The following is a 19725-nucleotide window of genomic DNA, read 5'->3' on the forward strand; positions in this document are numbered from 1 at the left end:
TTTTGTATATGTGCTTGTATATAAAAAAAATCATCACCTAATCTTAGGCAATAGAGATTTACTACTATGGTTTTTTCTAAGAGTTTTAGAGTTTTAGTTCTTATATGAAGGTCTTTAATCTGAGTTAATTTTTGTACATGGTATGAGGTAGGGATCCAACTTCGTTCTTTTGTATGCTGATATCCAGTTGTCCCAGCATCATTTGTTGAAAAGACTATTCTTTCCCCATTGAATTATTATCTTGGCCACCCTTGTCATAAATCAAGTGCGTAAATATGACGGTTTATTTCTGGACTCTTAATTCTATCCTTTGATCTGTGTGTCTGTCTGTCTATCCTTGTGCTAGTACTACACTGTTCTTGATTACAGTAGCTTTGTATTAAGTTTTGAATTTGGGAAGTGAAAGTCTTCCAACTTTGTTTTTATTTCCCAAGATTGTCTTAGCTATTTTTGGTGCCTTGTATTTTCTTAAGGATTTTAGAGTCAGATTTTCAGTTTCTGCAAAAAATACAACTGTAATATTGATAGGGATTGTACTGAATCTATAAACCAATTTTGGGGTATTGCCATATTAACAATATTAAGTCTTCCAATTCATGAACATGGGATTTAAAAAGTTTAGTTAGTTCTTTAACTTCTTTCAGTAATGTTTTGTAATTTTCAGTGTACAAATCTTAAACTGCATTTGTTAAATTTATTCCTAAGTATTTTATTCTCTTTAGTTCTAAATGGAATCATTTTCTTAATTTTGTTTTTGAATTATTCAATGTTAGAATATAGAATTACAGTTTATTTTGTATGTTGATCTTGGATCCTGTATTCTTGCTGAACTCATTTTAGTTCTAATAGTTTTTTAGTGGATTCCTTAAGATTTTCTATGTACAAGGTTACTTCTTCCTCTTCAATCTGGATTCTTGTGCTCTCTCTCCCTTTCTTTCTCTCCCCTCCTCTCCCCCCTTCCCCCTCCTCTCCTCCCCTTCCCTCCTTTTCTGTTCCCTTCCTTCCCTTCTCTCCTTTCCTCTACTCTCCCCTCCTCTCCCCTTCCCTCCTCTCCCCTTCCCTTCCCTTCCCTTCTTCCCTTCCCTTCCCTTCTTTCTTCTTTCTCCCCCAACCATTTTTTTCCTTAGGCTTTTTCAAGTGCTTTTCTGTATCTGTTGATGTGATCAGTATGGTTTTTGTGCTTTGTTCTATTAATACAGTGTATTATATAGATTGATTTTCATATGTTAAACCAAGTTAGCATTCCTGGGATGAGTCACACTTGGTCATGGTATATAATTCTTTTAATATGCTGCTGGATTGTTGAGCATTTTTGCATCTATATTCATAAAGTATATTGGCTTGTAGTCTTTTCTTGTGATTTCTTGTGAGTGTCTAGTTGTAGTAATCAGGGTAATGCTGGCCTCATAGAATGACCTGGGAAATGTTTCCTTCTCTTCTATTTTTTTGGATGAGTTTGTCAATGACTGATGTTAATTTTTAAAATATTTGTTAGAATTCACCAGTGAAACCCTCTGGGCTAGAGCTTTTCTTTGTGGGATAATTTTTGATTAACAATTCACTGCTTTACTTGTCATAGGTCTTTTTACATTTTCTACTTGCACTTGAGTTAGCTTTGGTGTTTTGTGTTTTTCTAAGAATTTGTCAATTTTGTTTAAGTTGTCTAATTTGTTGGCATAAAACTGTTTGTAGTATTCCCTTATGATTCTTTTTACTTCTGTGGGTTTGGTAGTAATATCCCTCTTTCATTCCTGGTTTTAGTAATTTATTTATTTATTTTTTATTTTTTTAAAGATTTTATTTATGAGAGAGAGAGAGAGAGAGAGAGAGAGAGAGAGAGAGGCATAGACCTAGGCAGAGGGAGAAGCAGGCTCCATGCAGGGAATCTGACGTGGGACTTGATCTGGGGTCTCCAGGATCAGGCCCTGGGCCGAAGGCAGCGCTATACTGCTGAGCCACCAGGGCTGCCCTGGTTTAGTAATTTAGATCCTTTCTCTTTTTATTTTGGTTGGTCTAGCTAAATTTTCATCAGTTTTAGTAGACAGACGCTTAACTAACTGAGCCACTCAGGTGCCCCAATTTTCATGATCTTTTTAAGTAATCAACTTTTCTCTATTGTTCTTCTAAGCTCAGTTTTATCTATTTCTACTTTGATTTATATAATTTCCCATCTTATATTTGCTTTGGGCTTAATTTGCTCTTCTTGTTTTTTTTTTTTTTTTTAAGACAGAAGGTTAAGTTACTGATTTGAGATCTTTCTCCTTTTTTAATGTAGCTTTACAGCTGTTTCCTGCGGAGCATTACTTTAGCTGCATATATTCATTTTTGGCATATTGAGTTTTTGTTTTCATTCATCTAAGTTTCAAACACATTTAGGAATGTGTTGTGTAATTTTCACATATTTGTGAATTTCCCAAGTTTCTTCCTGTGATGTTTCTAGTTTCATTCCATTATTGTTGGAGAACATACTTTGCATGATCTGGGTCCTTTTAAATGTATTGAGGTTGGTTATATGGCCTAATAAATGGTCTGTCCTGGAGAATGTTCCCTGGGCACATGTGTGTTAAAGGATTTCAGGGCTGATCAAGGAAAGACAGGAACATGAGATGGCAATATTGCACAATCATATTATTGGGCCATATTTTGCTGGGGTTACAGGAGAAGGGAAGACCCTTATAGCAGGAGGCTAACAGGGGAAGAGGAAAAGGGAACTCCCAGGGAGGAGGGGAATGGAGAGGGGGCTTATGTATCTAGATGGCATCATTCATTGGCAAGATGGGGAGTGTCTGAGTCAGAAAGCACTACAGGGCAGCAGAGGTTTGGGGTCTTTTATAGCCACAGGGTTTATCTGATCTATGGTTAGCAGATATTTGGTGCGGTTTTGCAGGGTATGTAAAGCAGGCAGGTCCTAAATGGCTAAAAATATTATTTTGGATACGCAAGACTTTGAGTTTGGTTTTGAGCTAATGGTATCAATTTGTTGCGAAAAGATAAACAACATAAAGGCCAATATATAGGGGCTATCTTTGGCCCATTTATATAACAAATTGAGAAAAATGTGTATTCTACTGTTGTTCAGTGGGGTGTTCTATAGATGTCTGTTAGGTATAGTTGGCTTTAGTGTTGTTCCAGTGTTCTATTTCCTTCTTTACCTTCTGCGTACTTGTCCAATCTATCATTGAAAGTGGGGGCATTGGAGTCTCTGTTATTGTTGGATTTTCAATTTCTCCATTTTGTCCCCTCTCTGCATCTCTCCCACCTTCTCTTTTGCCTAGATAACTCTTTCTCGTAACCTAAAAAGTTTAGAATTTATGGTGGTCTGGCTTTTCTGGGCAGGGGGTAACTTTATTGGTTTGGGAGTGGTTTTCAGTTTAATTTTTCTTTTCTAGTCTTGCATCACAGGCCATTGTGCACATTCTAATCCTTTATTGGACAAGAGTTTAATGTAGTTAGGCCAGGAAATGTGATAGGGACCATGCTACACTCAGAACCTCTCCCCTTTCAATTGCTGTAGCTAGCGAGAGTTAAGATTGTTAAAAGTACAAAAGACTAAAAAGGAGTATTATGACCTCCCCATACCACCTCCTGATTTTCCTTCTTATTTTAAAAGGTGTAAGTAAGTATACAATGACTTGGTTTTCCACTATGTTAACTATTTTTTTAAAAAGGTTTTATTTATTTATTCATGAGACACACACACACACAGAGAAAGAGTGAGAGAGAGGAAGAGACATAGGCAGAGGAAGAAGCAGCCTCCATGCAGGGAGCCCGATGTGGGACTTGATTCCAGGGCTCATCCCAGGACTCCAGGATCACACCCTGGGCCAAAGGCAGGGGCTGAACTGCTGAGCCATCCAGAGATCCCCCTTCCCTATGTTAACTATTTTAATACTTAAAAAAAAAAAGTCAAATCCAAATACTTTTCTCCCTTTTTCCTGTTTTTGGAACTACTGCTTTATTGGGACCCCAAACACAATGTTTTGCCCACTATAGAATCAAATACTACAGGGAAGTCTCCTTTGTTGCCTAAGACCTGGGTGCCAAGCATCTGGGGCATGACTACCACTCCCTCCTCCCATGCCTGTGTGAACATCATCAAAACCATATGTATATCCTCTTCCACCAAATATCTGTTCACGACTTTTACTCATTTTCTACATGCATTGTGATTTTTTACTGTTAAGTTTTGACAGTTTTCTATATATTCTAGATACAAACCCTTTGTTAAATATGTGGTTTGCAAGTGTTTTCTCTAATCTGTAATTTGTCATTTCCTTCTATTAACGGGTTCTTTTTCCTCCTCAGTTTTATTGATGTAGAATTGACAACTTGAAGGATATTGAAAGTGTACAATGTCATGACTTGGTGTACTTTTAACAGGATCTTTTGGATAGTAACAATTTTAAATTTTGAAGAGGTTTATCAATTTTTCCTTTTATGGATGATGATTTTGGCACCAAATTTAAGAATGCTTTGCCAAATACTAAGTCTTGAAAGAATAAATTTGTCTACTGTTTTTTCTAAAAATTTTATAGTTTTATGCTTTACACTTAAGTCCATGATCTGTTTCGAGTTAATTTTTGTATATAATGGGAGGTTTAGATTATTAGTTTTTTTTTTTTTTGCCAGTGGGATAGCCACTTGCTCTAGTACCACTTGTTGAAAATGCTATCCTTACTCCATTGTATTACATTTACATCTTTGTCAAAAAATAATTGAGCAGATTTGTATGGGTTCATTTCTGGGTTCTCTATTCTGTTTTATTGATTAGGAATACATCTATTCCTTTACCTCTACCACACAGTCTTGATTACTATAGTATAACAGGAAGCCTTACTCTTGGGAAGGATAACTTTCTCCCACTTTATTCTTTTTCAAAATTATTCTGGTCTTCTAGAGCCTGTACCATTCAATATAAATTTTAGAAGAAAGTTGTTGATGTTTACAAAGAAGCTTGCTGAGATTTTGAAATAAGAATTACATTAAACCTGTGGATAAATTTGAGAAGAATTGACATCTTTACAATATTGAGTCTTCCAATCTATGAACATGGTATGTCTTTCCAATCTTGAATACCTTGAAGAAACTCAACATGGTTGTAGTGTATTATTCTTTTATTTTATTTATTTATTTTTTGGTATTATTCTTTTAAAACATTGTTTGATTTGATTTGTGAGTATTTTGTTGAGAATTTTTGTATCTACGTTCATGAGAAATATTGGTCTACAGCTTTCGTTTTTCATGCAGTTTTTTGTCTAGTTTTGGTGTAGCACAATACTAGCCTCATAAGATGAATTGGGAAGCAGCCCCTCTTCTATTTTCTGGAAAGAGTTGTGCAAAACTGGTTTCAATTCTTCTTTAAATGTTTGATGGAATTCTCCAGTTAAACTTTCTGGTCTTGGACATTTTGATTTTACCATTATTTTGATGTGAACTTATTTATACTCTGAAGAACAAATAGGGTTGTTCTTCAACACACAGGATTGCTGTGTCCAGGAAGGTCTGGAGAAATTTGGGTCTCAATTAGTATTGTCTGTCAAATGTGTAAGTTCACATTAGACTGTGAACTTCTTCAGAGTTCCCATACTGTGTTGGTCATCATTGGAACCTCAGCACCTAAGATAGCACCTGGAGTGCAGGAGGTTGCTCAGTGTAAGATTGGTGAATAATTGAATGAATTCTCAGCCCTAGAATTGTGCAGATTGGAAGCCTGATGCGTTTAGAGAAGCCTAGTGAGGAGAGGGTAGCATGGAAGTTCTGGAGTCCTATTTTGGAGATGGAAAAATCTCTTTGGAAGAAAGGAGGAGTTGGCAGATAGGAGGAAGAAATGGAGCCCATTTATGGCTCCATTTCTTCCTCCTATCTGCCTGAGCCACTACCACTCAGGCTCTGATCACCCATACCAGCTATAGTAATCCATTGTGCTGAAGAATTTGAAGAGCATGGGGAGCTGGTGGAGCAGAGGGGTATGCAGGGGATAGGACTAGGACTGGCTGTAGACTGGTGCTCTTTCCTGCTATTGGTGTTTCCTTACACAGAAATATGCTCTGAGAATTATACTTCAAAACTGAGGAAGGAAAAGAGATGACAATGTATTGAGCCTAGGCATAGTTTGTAGAGTAGTAATTCTTTATTTAGAGTTGAATAGTCTCAGGTTTGCAGAAGTAATTAAATTGCCTAAGTTGTTGTGAATTTCAAAAGCTACCCCAAGGTGTTTTCCACTTGTACTGTAATTTCTAGTTGGTTAAGTGTTTGTTTTGATATTCCTTAAATTATCCAGTTTTAGAAGATTTTCTGCTAGAGCTTCATTTGTGTGTAGGTGCACATGAGGGCACATACTATGCATGAACTGAAATGCATGAATTTTTAGATGTATTTCTACTGAGACCCAGTTACTAAGTTCTAGTACTTTGCTTATTTCATAGCATAGCAGAATGCCTGGATTGTTAAATAAATGATTACTTTTAAAAGAAGATGTATTTATTTATTTGAGAGAGAGAGAGAGAGAGAGAGAGAGTGCATGTGGAAGATGGGGAGGGCAGAGGGAGCGAGAGACAGAGAGAGAGAGAGAGAGAGAGAGAGAGAGGGAGAAACAGACTTCCCACTGAGCCTGGAGCTAATGCAGGGCTGGATCCCAGGATCCTGATCATGACCTGAACCAAAATCAGAAGTCAGTCACTTTAACTGATTATTATTACTCTGTATTGGGACATCTTATGGCATTTAAATCCATAAGATTTGTTTTTCTAGCACTATTTGTATTAACTGCTATCTTCAGTAATTGAAATTTTTTTTAGCACCCACTTATCTACATCACTCTCTGGACAATCATGGACTGCTATTTGTTTCTGAGCTAAATGTTGATCCATTGTTTTGTAATTTGAGAATTTGGGAATTTTATGGATTATGAAAGCAATGGACCTTATGCTAGTTTATTGATAGTGTTTAGAATAATACCTTCAGTGTGATAATTGCACAATCAACTATGGTTGATGGGTCAATATGTAAAACTGATTATAAATACTGAGTTTCTTAGGTTGTGTCCTAATAGAAGATATTCTCGTGCAACTCACTGAAAGTTCTTTCCTTAAAAGCATCTTTACCCTGATCCTAAGTTTAGCTTTAACCAAACATTCTATTTTGTACCTGAGTTAACAGCTCTCTCCTCTGTGCCATCCCTAGGCGTGTATACATCACCCTCTTAACAGAGTATTGGTAAAACTTGTTTACATGCATTTTCTGCTTGTTGGATTGTTAATTCCCTTTGGGCAGGATCCATCTCTGTAACTCTAGTGCCTAATACAATTCCTAATTCCTAATTTAAAGTATAAGCTGAAGGAGGAGAATCACTTTGTATCCACGACAAAGGATAGTGCCGACATGAAGGAAAAAATTCAATAAATTATTGAATAAATAAATTAGTGGCAATAGTTGGTGCTCAGGAAGTCTTGGATGAGTTAATAAATTGGTTTGTAGTGATGCAGTGTGCTTCATAGGTGAAAATCACAGTCATAATGTGGATGTAGTAACTGTATGAGGGATACATAGGCCTGGATTTGTTTTTCAAAGTGACCTCTTCCCTCAGCAAGAACATTGAACACCTGATAGTAAACAAGAGTTGGATTATCATTGGATGAGAGAACAGACAATGAGGAATGGAGGGTGCTATTAGATCACATGGATTCTTTTTAACCCTATGAATTTCAGTACACTGAGTTGTGTATGTGGAAAGGACCTTTGTCCTTCACACATTTAGGAAATGCTGGCCAAAACAGTTTTATACATTTCTCAAGTAAAACAACTCATTTCTCAAGTTATTTAGGAAAGGGAAGAGGAATTGCATGGAAAGTAGATATGTAGTTTTCATATTTTTTAACTTTTCTGTTTTGACTGTTCCTCTACTTGCAGCATTTTAGCAGTTTATGGACAGATCATTGATCATTTTAGGAAAAGGTAGAAATACAGTGTTTTCTTCTTCCAATAATGGGTAGACATTCATGTTTTCATCTGCCTTATAAAAGAAATCTGTAGTTAGAAAAGTTAGAGTACAAACATGGTTATTTCAAGAATAACAAGAATAAATATATATTTCATACATATTTGAACCATCATGCAAAACAGAATGAAAAATCAAACTAAAACCTACCTGCTCAAGCATGTCTCATTGGCTCATAGCTTCATCAAAGATGGGAACGGGTGTTAGAAAGTCCATAGAGGGACACCTGGGTGGCTCAGCCGTTTAGCACCTGCCCAGAGCGTGATCCTGGAGTCCCAGAATCAATTCCCACATCAGGCTCCCTGAGAGGAGCCTGATTCTTCCTCTGCCTGTGTCTGCCTCTCCTTCTCTCTGTGTCTCTCATGAGTAAATAAATAAAATCTTAAAAAAAAATAAAGTCCATAGAGAGGATGTATGGCAGGAGGCAGATATTGAAGTGATGCCTGAGCTGCTGGCTCTTCAAAATATGACTGAAGGAGGCCGTGTCTGGCATTCAGATGCTTTTCAGAGCTGAGGCTTTTGCTTCCCGTTATATGCAAAGGGGTTTTTGCCTTGACTGGAGAGGGAGCTATTCAGATATATCAATGTCTTCCAAATTACTTCTTTCCTTTAGTTTTTGGTGCATTGTACATATTTCCCCCTTCTAATTCCTAATTTCTTGGATTCCTGTTGCCTCTTTAATCTTTTTTCTTTTTTTTTTTGCCTTTTACAGGGTCCCTAGTCTCCTATTCCAAATGCTTAAAATGAGTGCTAGCCTTGATCCATGAGCATCCTTCTTCAAGTCTAGTCCATAGGCACCTTGTAGGAAGGGGGTTTTAAGTTTCTGGAATCGGATGAGAAGCAGCCAAGTGGCAACTTAGAGGAAGATGGAAAGGATTGTCAGATTCCCATAGCTCAGGAAGTGAGCAATACTGACTTTTGGTGCCAGAAGATCTTGAAGTACGGTAGAGAGGTCATGGATGTATGTTCGGGAAACTTGTAAAGTAAATCAATAAAATGCTACCAGATAAAGGCTTCACATGAATGCCAGTAAAAACTTCATATTTGATGGGGACAGTCTATTGCTCTCACATATTACTTGTAGTTATACTTCATATAACTGGTAAGTTATAAATACATAATTGTAATTGTGATTATTTTGTTTCACTCCCTTATATAAGCTCCATAAGAACAAGGATTAATGTATGTATTCCCAGCATGTAGAACAGGGCAAGGCATGTAGCAGATTACCAATAAATATTTGCTAAATATAGAAGTGCCACCATGTTTCTCTATTCCAGTCCTAGGTGGAATAGGAGACTGAATTTGTCATCCGAAAGGCCTGTTTCAGACCTGGCTCTGCCTTTTTTGAGCTGTGCTGTCCAGCCCCTCAGAGCCTCAGTATCTTAAGAATTTAATAGAATTTCTGTGGAGGTTCCCAAATAACAAAGCATTTGGTTGGACATTTTATGGTTGGATGTCTGTCTGTGCTCTTCTCACCCTAATGCCAGTTTTTCACCATCCTTTCATTATCCCCTTGCCTTCCAACTGATATTCTTCAAATCAGGGCTCTTTACCTAAGGGTTAGAGTTTAAGTGGAGAAAGAACTAACATTTTGCAATGGTTTTTTCATTACAAAGATCTCAGGAAACAAAAAGCACAACTGTAAGGCTCATGAACCTTAGGTTTTCTTGCCACATAGCAGCAGCTGAACTGCTGAGAAGGGACAAAAGCAGGAAAGTCTTTTGCAAAGCCTGCAAATCTCTGCCTCCCCGCAGGGTCTGGGGCGGTAAAATCTGTATGAGATGTGAGGCACAAGGCCACAGCCAGGTGTTGTGTGTTGTGGGGCCGGGGTGGGGGGAGGCTACACATTTTCCTGAGTCACTTAAGAAACAGACCCTTCAAACTGCGGGAAGGCTGGGCCTCAGGAGAGGGGAGGCAGCCACTCTGGTTACTCTTGTAAGTTGCTTTCCCATTTCCTTCCACTAAGAAGAAAAGACAGAAGACGGGCAGTAGGTAAAACAGGATGTAAAGTTTATATACAAGAATATAATGTTTATCTGAAATATTTACAGTGTTGGTTAAAGCAATATTTTTACAACTTTTTAAGGTCAACTACTATGTATATTACAGGTAAGCTACAATGGTTTAATTTGCAAAATTAAGTAAAAAATGTTTTAAACAAAGCTTAAAGTACTCAGGTCAATTATAAAATCTGTTTTGCCCTTTATTCGAAGAACTCATGCTATGGTGGTTAATGTGCTTTTGATAAATGGAAGTACTCTACCCGGAGATGCAGTACATGCTGCTACTGTTGTAAGTTCCCAACGGGGGTATAAAATGACAGGTGAATTATTATAAGACTTAGGCTCTGAGTCTCAGGCTGGAGCTGAGAGACGTCGAGATAACAGCCAGCTTTATCTCAACGAGGATTGTGACCCACCACAGTTTGGGCCACATCGAAAAATGAAGCCATTTGCACGTTACGGCAACCTTAGCAGAGAGTGAAAATCAGTTGGCCCAAACCAAACAGAAAGAAGGAAAGTCAGACCCAAGTCACAGCTGTACCTATTCAAAACTAAAGTGAGCTATTTAAAAACTTCGTAAAAATATTCATGATTTTATTAGTTTGAACATTTCTACAAGATCTGGGTGGGTTCTTCCTGTATGTGAAAACAGCTATCCACTCCTGAGGCCTCCTAAGGCCTTATAACTCAGGAGATGCCAGGGTGCAAACGTGCAAAAGGCAAGGGAAGCTGCTCCAGGCTGGGGCCAGAGCTGCAAGGGCCTGTGCTTGGGGGGATGAGAGCTGGGGACCCAGAGCGGAAGTGGTCAGCCTGGCTCTGGAGGCGGCCTGGGGAGGGGGGGGCAAACTAGCACTGCAACTTGCGGATGCTTCGGGAGATGCGCTTGAACTCTCTCTGCCCCTTTTGCCACCGCTTCACTGAGGTGATCACCAGCTCCCCACCTAGTTTCTGTCCCATGACCAGATAAGGCGCGTTGATGTCATTCATCTCCTCGCAGGTGCACTGCAGGCTGTCTTTCAGCCACAGCACGGATTTCTTCAGGTCCCTTTCAGACACACCGTTCAGCTTGTAAATGGTCTTGCTCTTGGTCTCCAGGATGATTTTGGTATCTCTGTTGATGTAGGTTATCTCCTTCACTTTTATTTTCAGTGCTACGGAAGACAAGAGGGGTGAGAATCACACCGGTTGTAATAAGGGGATGCGCACTACACAGAGTGGGAGCTTTGCTCACCCTTTTCCGCTGCATATTTGTGTGACTTGGCCTGGGGGAGGGAAGAAGAGCTTCCTGCAGCTAATGAGACTATCAGGGGCTGCAGGTGGGGGGTGGGGAGCCGGAGGCAGCAGGTGGCTTCATTTCTAAAGCCTCAAAGGGCTAGCCAGGCGCTTTATTTCAAATCAGCCATCCTTTCAAAAATCTCTTGGCGGGACTCAATTAACTTTTCTTCCTCACCCTTGTGTTCTTGTGTTTGTACGTAGGTTGCATGTGGTTTGTGCTCTCCTCAACAAATGACTTCCCCTATTGCAAACTTCAGCATGAAAAGAAATGCCTGACTCTTAGGTGAAACGTGATCCATCTGTGGCCATAAACTTTAAACTCAATTTATTACGTTGGAGAGGTTTTTGGACAAACCTGTAAGGAAATTATATCACACAATCATTGTTTTCTAAAGAACAGACTACGGGGAAGGAGAATTGATCTTACAGCAGCTGCATTTGATTTGGTAAAGCAACTAGGAGAAAAAAATATCCAAGACTCTAAGAGCACAACATGTTTAGCTGTAAAAGTGTTTTTCTGAAGATCTCATCCTCATCTGCTATCATTTGCCTGTCCAAAGCCAAGGCGTTTACAGATCATATATGTACCGTTTCCAAAATGGATATGTAGACTCACTAGAATGCTAAGACCACAAGTAAGTGGTTCACTTTATATAAAAGACACATTTTACAGTCATGAGCACTCTGCTTTGGGAAAGAATACCCTCCAAGCATACATGCTGGAATTAAATTTCGAGACTCCTTGAAGGCAGGGAAAGGGTAGAGTTTTAAGGTTGGAAAGGATCATCCAGTTAGAATCTCTTGTTGATACAAAAACAATTTGAAATCCAGAGAAGTTAGTTGACTTACATGAGGTCACCCCAGTTGGGTTGCATCCTGGCTAAGTCTAGTTGTGGAACCCTGGTCCCCAAACCTCCTCCTCTTAACACTGCTGTGCTCTCTTAAACTTCTGGTCCTGTTCAGAACATTAACATGCCGAACTGTAACGTAGCCTAAGACTCTTCATGACATTGACAAGTATTCCATATAGATGATGTGCAAATGGCACTTCCTGACTTTGATGGAGTTTAATGTATTATTTAAATTAGTAATAGAGGAAGAGGTTTTTTTTTTTTTTTTTTTTTCCTCTGTGTGTGTGTGTGTGTAACTGCTTTGGGGATATCTCTCTCTCTCTCTCTCTCTCTCTCTCTCTCTCTCTTTCCCTCTCCCTCTCCCAGAAAGGGAATTTGAATAATCATGGCTTTTCTGGCCAACCAGGACATGATGAAGCTCAACCAGATAAATCAAGGGTGCTGTGATTTGGCCAACCATTATTTTGTCAGATGTGCATCTAAACCATAGTACGGAGTTCTCAGGGTTTATGAGACTGAAGTCATGGAATAAGTCCCATGGAGATGTCACATGTTCCTGATGCCTCTGCATAAGGGGTGGGTGGGAAAGTCACATGGTGGTAGAGTTGATTATATGTTACCTGGGAGCCTTATCTATAGCACAGATAGAGCATGTGTGATAGAGCACCTGGTCAAATTAAACATTCTTGAGCTCAAAACATCAGAAAACCATTACTTTTAACCAGGAGGAAGATTTATTACTTAGTTTTTTCTAGTTATAAAATAATCAACTATGCAAAAGCTCACCATGGGAAGACAACAGGCATTTCCTCTCTGGATTTTCAGCTGGGACCAAATATAGAGAATCAAAGCCCTAAAATAACTTTTCCTGCCCTTGGAAGATGTGAATGGGGATGCAGAAAGTGATAAGAAACAGAGGTGATGGTACTAACTGATCCAACAATAGATTGTATGCAGAGGCAGGCAGCTCTGGGCTATTCTTTCTGCACCAGTACTTTTACCATTGAAATAAGGAGGCCTTCTACATTTTTCTCTATACTTCAGGACTGCAGTGGGGAAAGAGTGTGAGCTTTTGTGGAGGTTTAAGTTAAGTAAATTAGATTTCTACCCTTGGTCCTTCTACTTTTCCATTACTTTCCAAAGTATAGAGGCAATACAGAGTACTGCTTATAAACCAGGAGTATATATGATGCACTTCAAAGCTACCATTCAGGTTCATTATCCCTTTTGGGACAAGCTTAATGTGAGGAAATAGCAAACACAGCTGTGAGGTAGTCTGTGTGTGTGATAGCTTAAATGTGATGATACCCATGTTCTCAAAGGCTTTCTCCTCTAAGAAGAGAACACTAGGACACACACTCTCACACACATACGCACTTTTTTGGGGGGCTAGGTCTTGATAGAACATCCTTAGGAAGTGGGTCTTTTGTAAAGGAAGCCATAAAACAAGTATTAGTATGTGTATGTGTACACGTGCCCTAATTTCAATCATTTTAGAGTCCTATCATATAACTAACTTTTTCGTGGAAAGTTAGGAGAGACAGCTGTGCTATTATATCTAGTGCAAAGGACATAAGCTACTAGAAGAAAATGATATTTTATATATATTTTAATGTAAATCCTATTAAAATTCTATTTTTCTATTTTTCCCTTAATTAAATCATGTAGCATGGAAGCTCAGAAGTGTGTTTTGGTAAGGCGCTGGAGATCTGAGATGGCTGCTACCAGCCTGCCTGGCCTTCACTACTTACAGTTGTATATATTTAAATAGAGGCATACGAAACCCTATCATCCCATTTGTGGTTCCTCCTGAGGGGACAGATTGGTTAGAATTTAGGATCGCCTCTTTTCTTTTTCCCTTCCTTAGCAGTGTGAAGTTTTTCCTAAAGCTACGGCTATTCTAGGATCAGCTAAAGTTAAACCCAGGACACTTCTGGAAGAGACCCGGGGTTGTAAGGAATAGTGATAGCGTAGTTTCCAAAGGTTCAGGGACCTGATCAGGTCTGAGATTGCTGGGATGAGAAGTTCTAAGGAGCCCATGGGAAGGCAGCCCCAGCAGAGAGTGCTGAAGTGATGTCTCTCAGTTTCAAGGACTCCGTTGACTATACAACAATTTTAATATAAATCTGCTAGGCTCTGTTATTGTTAGATAGAACGGGAACTGTATCTGCTTACCAGTAAGTTCAACCGTCTGGCTGAATACTTTTAAGGGATACCAGCCTCTCAAAAACATCAAAATGTGCCTCCTCTTGGAATGGGACAAAGACAAGAATGTCCCCGTGAACGTCTGCGTGAAGTTCATGGCCACTCCTGACTCCAAAGTTAGCATTGATTCTGGGTCTAGCTGGGCTCCTGCCCTCACCACAGAGCTCTCAGGGTGGTGGAGAGGTGCTGATGAAGCTCTGTGTGGATAGTCTCCATCCCTCTTTCCTCTAAAATTCTCTCTTAAGGTTAGTGACCTACACGCTGTGAACCTGGGTAACAAATCACACCCATTATCGTCCCCAAGCCCGGTATCATCATGGCACCTCTCATGTATTTTGCCAAAGTAAATTCCTAGACCTTATTTTATTTTTAAATTTAAAGAATGCCTCCCCCCGGGATTGTTAACCAATACCTTGGATGTAGTCACTAGTCACATAGTCACTAGCAATGGGAGGTAAAGGAGCAAAGTGTTATGGGCTACGAACAAGGTAAACATATTTGAGGCTGGAGTAAACTTTTATTTTTTGCTTACTAATGCCTTCAAAATGTTTTTGCTGGGGCTAATATTTACATGCTTCTATTCCTGATACGCGTATCAAGGGACTGAAAGAGAACACGACCCAAGATTATGCTTACTGGCAAACAAAAGTCAAAGTGAAATGAAAAATGGGCCATTGAAAATTCCTAATTTGAGTAATTCTCATCATTTGATTATTGCTTAACAGAACAATGAATCTCACCTAAAAAGATACAGCTTAGAGCAAGATAGTTAGCATAGGGAGGCCACTGGGATAGAGCAAGTTGGAAGACTTTGGGAAAGAAGAGCTATGATGGTATATTATGCAAGTTTTATCCAGTGACATCTTAACGATTTGTACTTTTAAGTTTTACTGGTAAATAAAACTTTTGAATGTGAAATCTTTTGCTGTTGGTGGCGTATTACTTACCAAAATCATTTTTACAAAGAGTTTCCATTATGTCGTTGTCATCCTCATTTTTATTTTTGCAGGCTTCGCATACCTTTGGAGCTAGAAACGTGAAAAATTAGTAAATGTGCAACAGCAGGTGGCATTTGTAAACAACTCAAAGGGGCTTATCCAGACAAGAGTAGTAATTGTACAGTAAGACCCCAGCTTCTGCCTCCTTTGAAAAGGATCACTCATTCCCAAGAAAGTCTTCCATGACTTCTGTTTTTTGATGGGCAAAACTAGAATACCTATCGTTGTGTTTAATAAATGATGAATCAACAACCCCACCCACACCCCACAAGGGGGTTAGGGGCAGAGTATACAGAGGGTTTTGGCTTTTTAGCTCTTCCTCCCCACCCCTGAGACAAATTCTGTCTCTGAAAAAAGTTGTTTCCAAAGCCTCTCTGAAGAGAAAGCACCAGAGAAACCTCGAGGAGTTTTGGAAAATTGGATACACAAAATATGGCCAAGAGATTGTCTTTTTCAGCTGCAGGACACCAGTGCAGCTCAGTCTCTGCTGGACTCTTCAGGAGACTCGTGTCTTGGGGAGGTCACTTCAAGAGATTTTCAAGTCTGGACAGGGAGAGGTGGTCAGTGCTGTAGGGGTTACGTATGGGCTCTTCCCTCTTTGGAAAGACACCTCAACAACCACAGCAGCCTGCTCTCACTGGTTCTGCACCCCCCCCCCCCCCCCCCCCCCCGTGCTTTCTGTCAAGTTGTGGCAGGGGTAAGCTGCTTTTATGTCACTGTTATCTTCCTCTCCCTTGCAGGTTCTTCTTGCTCCTCTTTGTTCATTTCAGACTCCCCAAAACAAACAATCCCCCACCCCCCAACAACCTCAAACCAAAAAACAATCAGCCAAACAAACAAACAAACAAAAAAACCCAAAGCTTTTTCTGAAGTGAATCATAATTGAAGCAAACTGTCTATGGGGGTCTGACCAAATGTAGGCGCCAAGGATCAGAGAGCCTACTAAAGGCTCTTCTAAAAGAGTCTGATTTTGGGGGAAAAAAAGCAAACATACTATTCCCTTTCTTGCATTTATAAACGTGCTAATGCTAGGTCTAAATTTTAGGTAAAATTTGCTTTTCATTAATATGAAATTGAATTGTCACAGAAAAAAACCTTGGTGACTCATGATGTAAGAGACATGTACCAAATTAGAAAAATTGCAGAGCATATTTTGAAGACCATAAACTTTTTATTTTGAAGGGGGAAAATGGCGATTTGGAGAAATGTAGTTTTTATAACGTTGGTGCGGATGGTGGAAAGAAATAAAAACAAAAGTAACACACATAAAACTGTCCTTAATTCCCCTCACTCAAACAAAATGAAACATTTCCAATTAGGAGCTCTAGGAATGTATATAAAATGTTACTAACCTGTATTGGTTGGTCTGTGGTATATGTTGGACAAATGTTTGAAATATGCCAAACATTTGCAATAAATTAGAAATCTAACCAATAAGATGATTGCAAGCCCGAGGTGCCTGCCAGGAAAGATTGCTAAACAACTGTGCATTTTCTTTAACCAATGATGGCTATAGGAAAACAATTAGAGATTGAAAGAGAGGCTGCTGGAGCCCTGCAGGGGATTAGGAAGCTCCCTTTCCATCTCCTGGGGACCTGAATCGGCTCAGACACATTGTGTACGTTTTTCTTCCAGGAAGAGTATCAAGAACCATGAGGTTTTCATTGCTTTGATGGTGTTTTTTTTTTTTTTTTTTTTTTTTTGCACAGGAACTCCCCCTCTGTTTTCTGAAAACCTGGGAAACTCTCTTTTGCACGATTTTCTCCAGTTAATTAAAACCACTCCTAAGATATAAGCTGATTAGTGATAGAAAAATGATTCCTGGAGGTTCGCTTTCTGCCCTCTTCCTTAGATACCCGAACAGCACAACCAGTGCTCCATTTTCAACGTGCTGCGAGCCAGCCCGGCTTTTATTTCCAAAACCTAAGTGGGCAAAGAACAGAAAACACCGTAAAAGACTATCTGTGCGCTCTGGGTACCCGGCCTGTGCGGCAACGTTTCCGTGCCTAGGACCCTGCCCGGCGGTGACAACTGTCGCCTGGGGCCGAGCGAGAAAGCTCTGGCCAGGGTGCTCACTCCCAGCGCCTCCTCCCCCGGGACGGCCAGCGCTCTCAGACGTGAGCTCCCAGGACTAACCTCTTTAAAAAACTGCATATGTCGAAGAGAAAAGAGAAACGCCTTTCAGTTGTTTTCTTTTTTTTCTTTTTCTTTTAATCTTCTCTAAGAAAGAGCAACTGGTATAACTCGGAAGGGGATGAGAGGCTCGGAGGGGGTGTGTGTGTGTATGTGTGGGGCCTCAAAATCGTCCCGATGCCACGGGAGGGCAAGAGGAGCGTCTGCCCCGCCTGGGACTGGCACCCGAGGCGGGGACACGTCGGGGTGTGCGGCGTGCGCCGCGAGCTTCTGCACAAAAAGCCTTAGCAGAGCGGGGTGGGGGCCGGGGTGGGGCCGGGGTGGGGGCGGAGACGAGCAGAGGCTTACCTTCCTCGGTGGCCGGCAGGAGATGGTCGCTGCTAGCGAGGGGTATGCAGAGGTCGTTGTCCTGGGGGAATCGGTCGCACTCGAGCATGTCCGGCCAGGGGAAGCCGAAGGCCGACATGACCGGGGCGCAGCGGTCCTTCACCTGCACGCAGAGAGAGTGGCACGGCTGGATGGTCTCGTCCAGGTCGTCGAGGCACACGGGGGCGAAGAGCGAGCAGAGGAACTTCTTGGTGTCCGGGTGGCACTGCTTCATGACCAGCGGGATCCAGGCGCCCGCCTGCTCCAGCACCTCCTTCATGGTCTCGTGGCCCAGCAGGTTGGGCAGCCGCATGTTCTGGTACTCGATGCCGTGGCACAGCTGCAGGTTGGCCGGGATGGGCTTGCAGTTGCTGCGCTTGTAGGAGAAGTCGGGCTGGCCGAAGAAGAGCCCGCGCGCCGAGCCCAAGCAGCAGTGCGACGCTAGGACGAGCAGCAGCAGCGAGCCGGGGCCCCGCGGCATCGTGGGCGCGCGACCCCCGCGGGGCGGAGAGCCGAGAGCGGAGCCTGGGCAGCAAGCGGAGGCAGCCGCGCCGAGTCGGTCCCCGCCCGCTCGCCCTGTCGGCGCGCTCGGGGGCCTGGAGAGGCGGCGGCCGCAGCGCCGAGGCACCGGGAGCGCCGAGGGCCCGCGGGAGACGCCGTGCGCTGGGCTTGGCGCCGCTCGCCCGAGCTCGGCTCCGGGGGGCTCCGACCCGGGGGAGCAGACTGAGCCGCTGCTGGGGCCCCGCCAGAGGTTCCTTGGCCTTTTTTATGCAAATCTGGGGGGTGGGGGGAGAAAGGGAGGAGCCAGCGGAGAGTAATCCGAGGAGGCTTGGTCACTACTCTTTTGGTCTGGTTTTCCGTTGCGAATGCCCCTCACGCGCTCCCCGAAGGAAATTCCGCCTCCACCCCCTTCAGATGCTGCAGACCGTGTGCAACGCGGTTGCTTTAAACAACAAGCAACCCGGCCGGCCTGGCCGCGGCGCCCCCTCCCGCCCCCCGCCCCCCGCCCCCCGGCCCCGGGGGCCTGCGGAGCTGGGGGGCCGCGGCGGGCGCCTGGCCACCCGGCCCCGGCGGCAGCGCGCTCCGCCCCCCGCGAGGCCCAGGTCTGGGGCTGTTGGACCCCGGCCCGGAGCTTCGGCCTCGACCCCGGAGCTGCGCGGCCGAACTGCATCTGCCGCAGTTCTTTGTGCCTCGGTCCCGCGCGCCCGGGACCTGTCCGCGGGAGGCCGCGCCGGCGAGCCTGGTTTCCTCTCCGATCTGCAGCCACGGGTCCCCCGGACGGGCCCATTTCCATACGGTGTGATGTGTGCCCTTAAAAGAAAAAAAAAAAAAAATCAGAATTACAAATAAAGTCGTGCGGGCAAGACTTTTACGCGGAAAGGGGAATTTCCGCCCAAACGTTGGGGTTGTTACGCTGTTGGAAGTAAGTCTAGATTTTGCCGTTGTGTTAATGCCTTTGCAGAGTCTCATCAGACACACACACAACTGCCCACCATTTCCCGGGTTTGGAAAAGAGACCTGCCTCCCCCCCCCCACCCCCCACCCCCTTAAATGAAAGTGATGACTCAATGCTCGAGGGCAGCGCGGGCCCTAACACACAGGCCCTCGCGGCGCGGCGCTCGGGGGAGCCCGAGTTTGGAAAGAATCGCGCCGGGCCCGTAGGACTTGGCAGAAAATGTGCCAGGTGGGCAGCCTGCAAGGGGGTAGGGGCAGAGCAAGGAGCCCTGCCTAGAGATCCACGAGCGCCAGTCGGGGCCTTGGCGGCGGTGGTTCGTGCATCCTGCACAGGCCAGCGGGCCCCTAGTGTGCAGCAGGAGGCAGGCCGCCCTTCGCTCTCGTGGGGCCGGGGCTCTGCTACTGCCCTTGAGGACTGCAAACAGTAAGTTTACAGCTGG

At 42.6% G+C, this 19725-nt stretch overlaps 1 protein-coding gene across 1 annotated transcript; it reads right to left on the reverse strand.

Annotated features, from left to right (window-relative positions):
* Window positions 1–9987: 9987 nt before the first annotated feature.
* On the reverse strand, window positions 9988–18132 carry SFRP2 (secreted frizzled related protein 2). The gene is given in 3 exon segments (NM_001389227.1): window positions 9988–11153; window positions 15281–15361; window positions 17813–18132. Coding segments are annotated over 3 exon segments (684 nt in total). The 5' UTR covers window positions 18111–18132; the 3' UTR covers window positions 9988–10848.
* Between the last annotated feature and the right edge of the window lie 1593 nt (window positions 18133–19725).

Source organism: Canis lupus, chromosome 15 (assembly GCF_011100685.1).
Source record: "Canis lupus familiaris isolate Mischka breed German Shepherd chromosome 15, alternate assembly UU_Cfam_GSD_1.0, whole genome shotgun sequence".
NCBI lineage: Eukaryota > Metazoa > Chordata > Mammalia > Carnivora > Canidae > Canis > Canis lupus.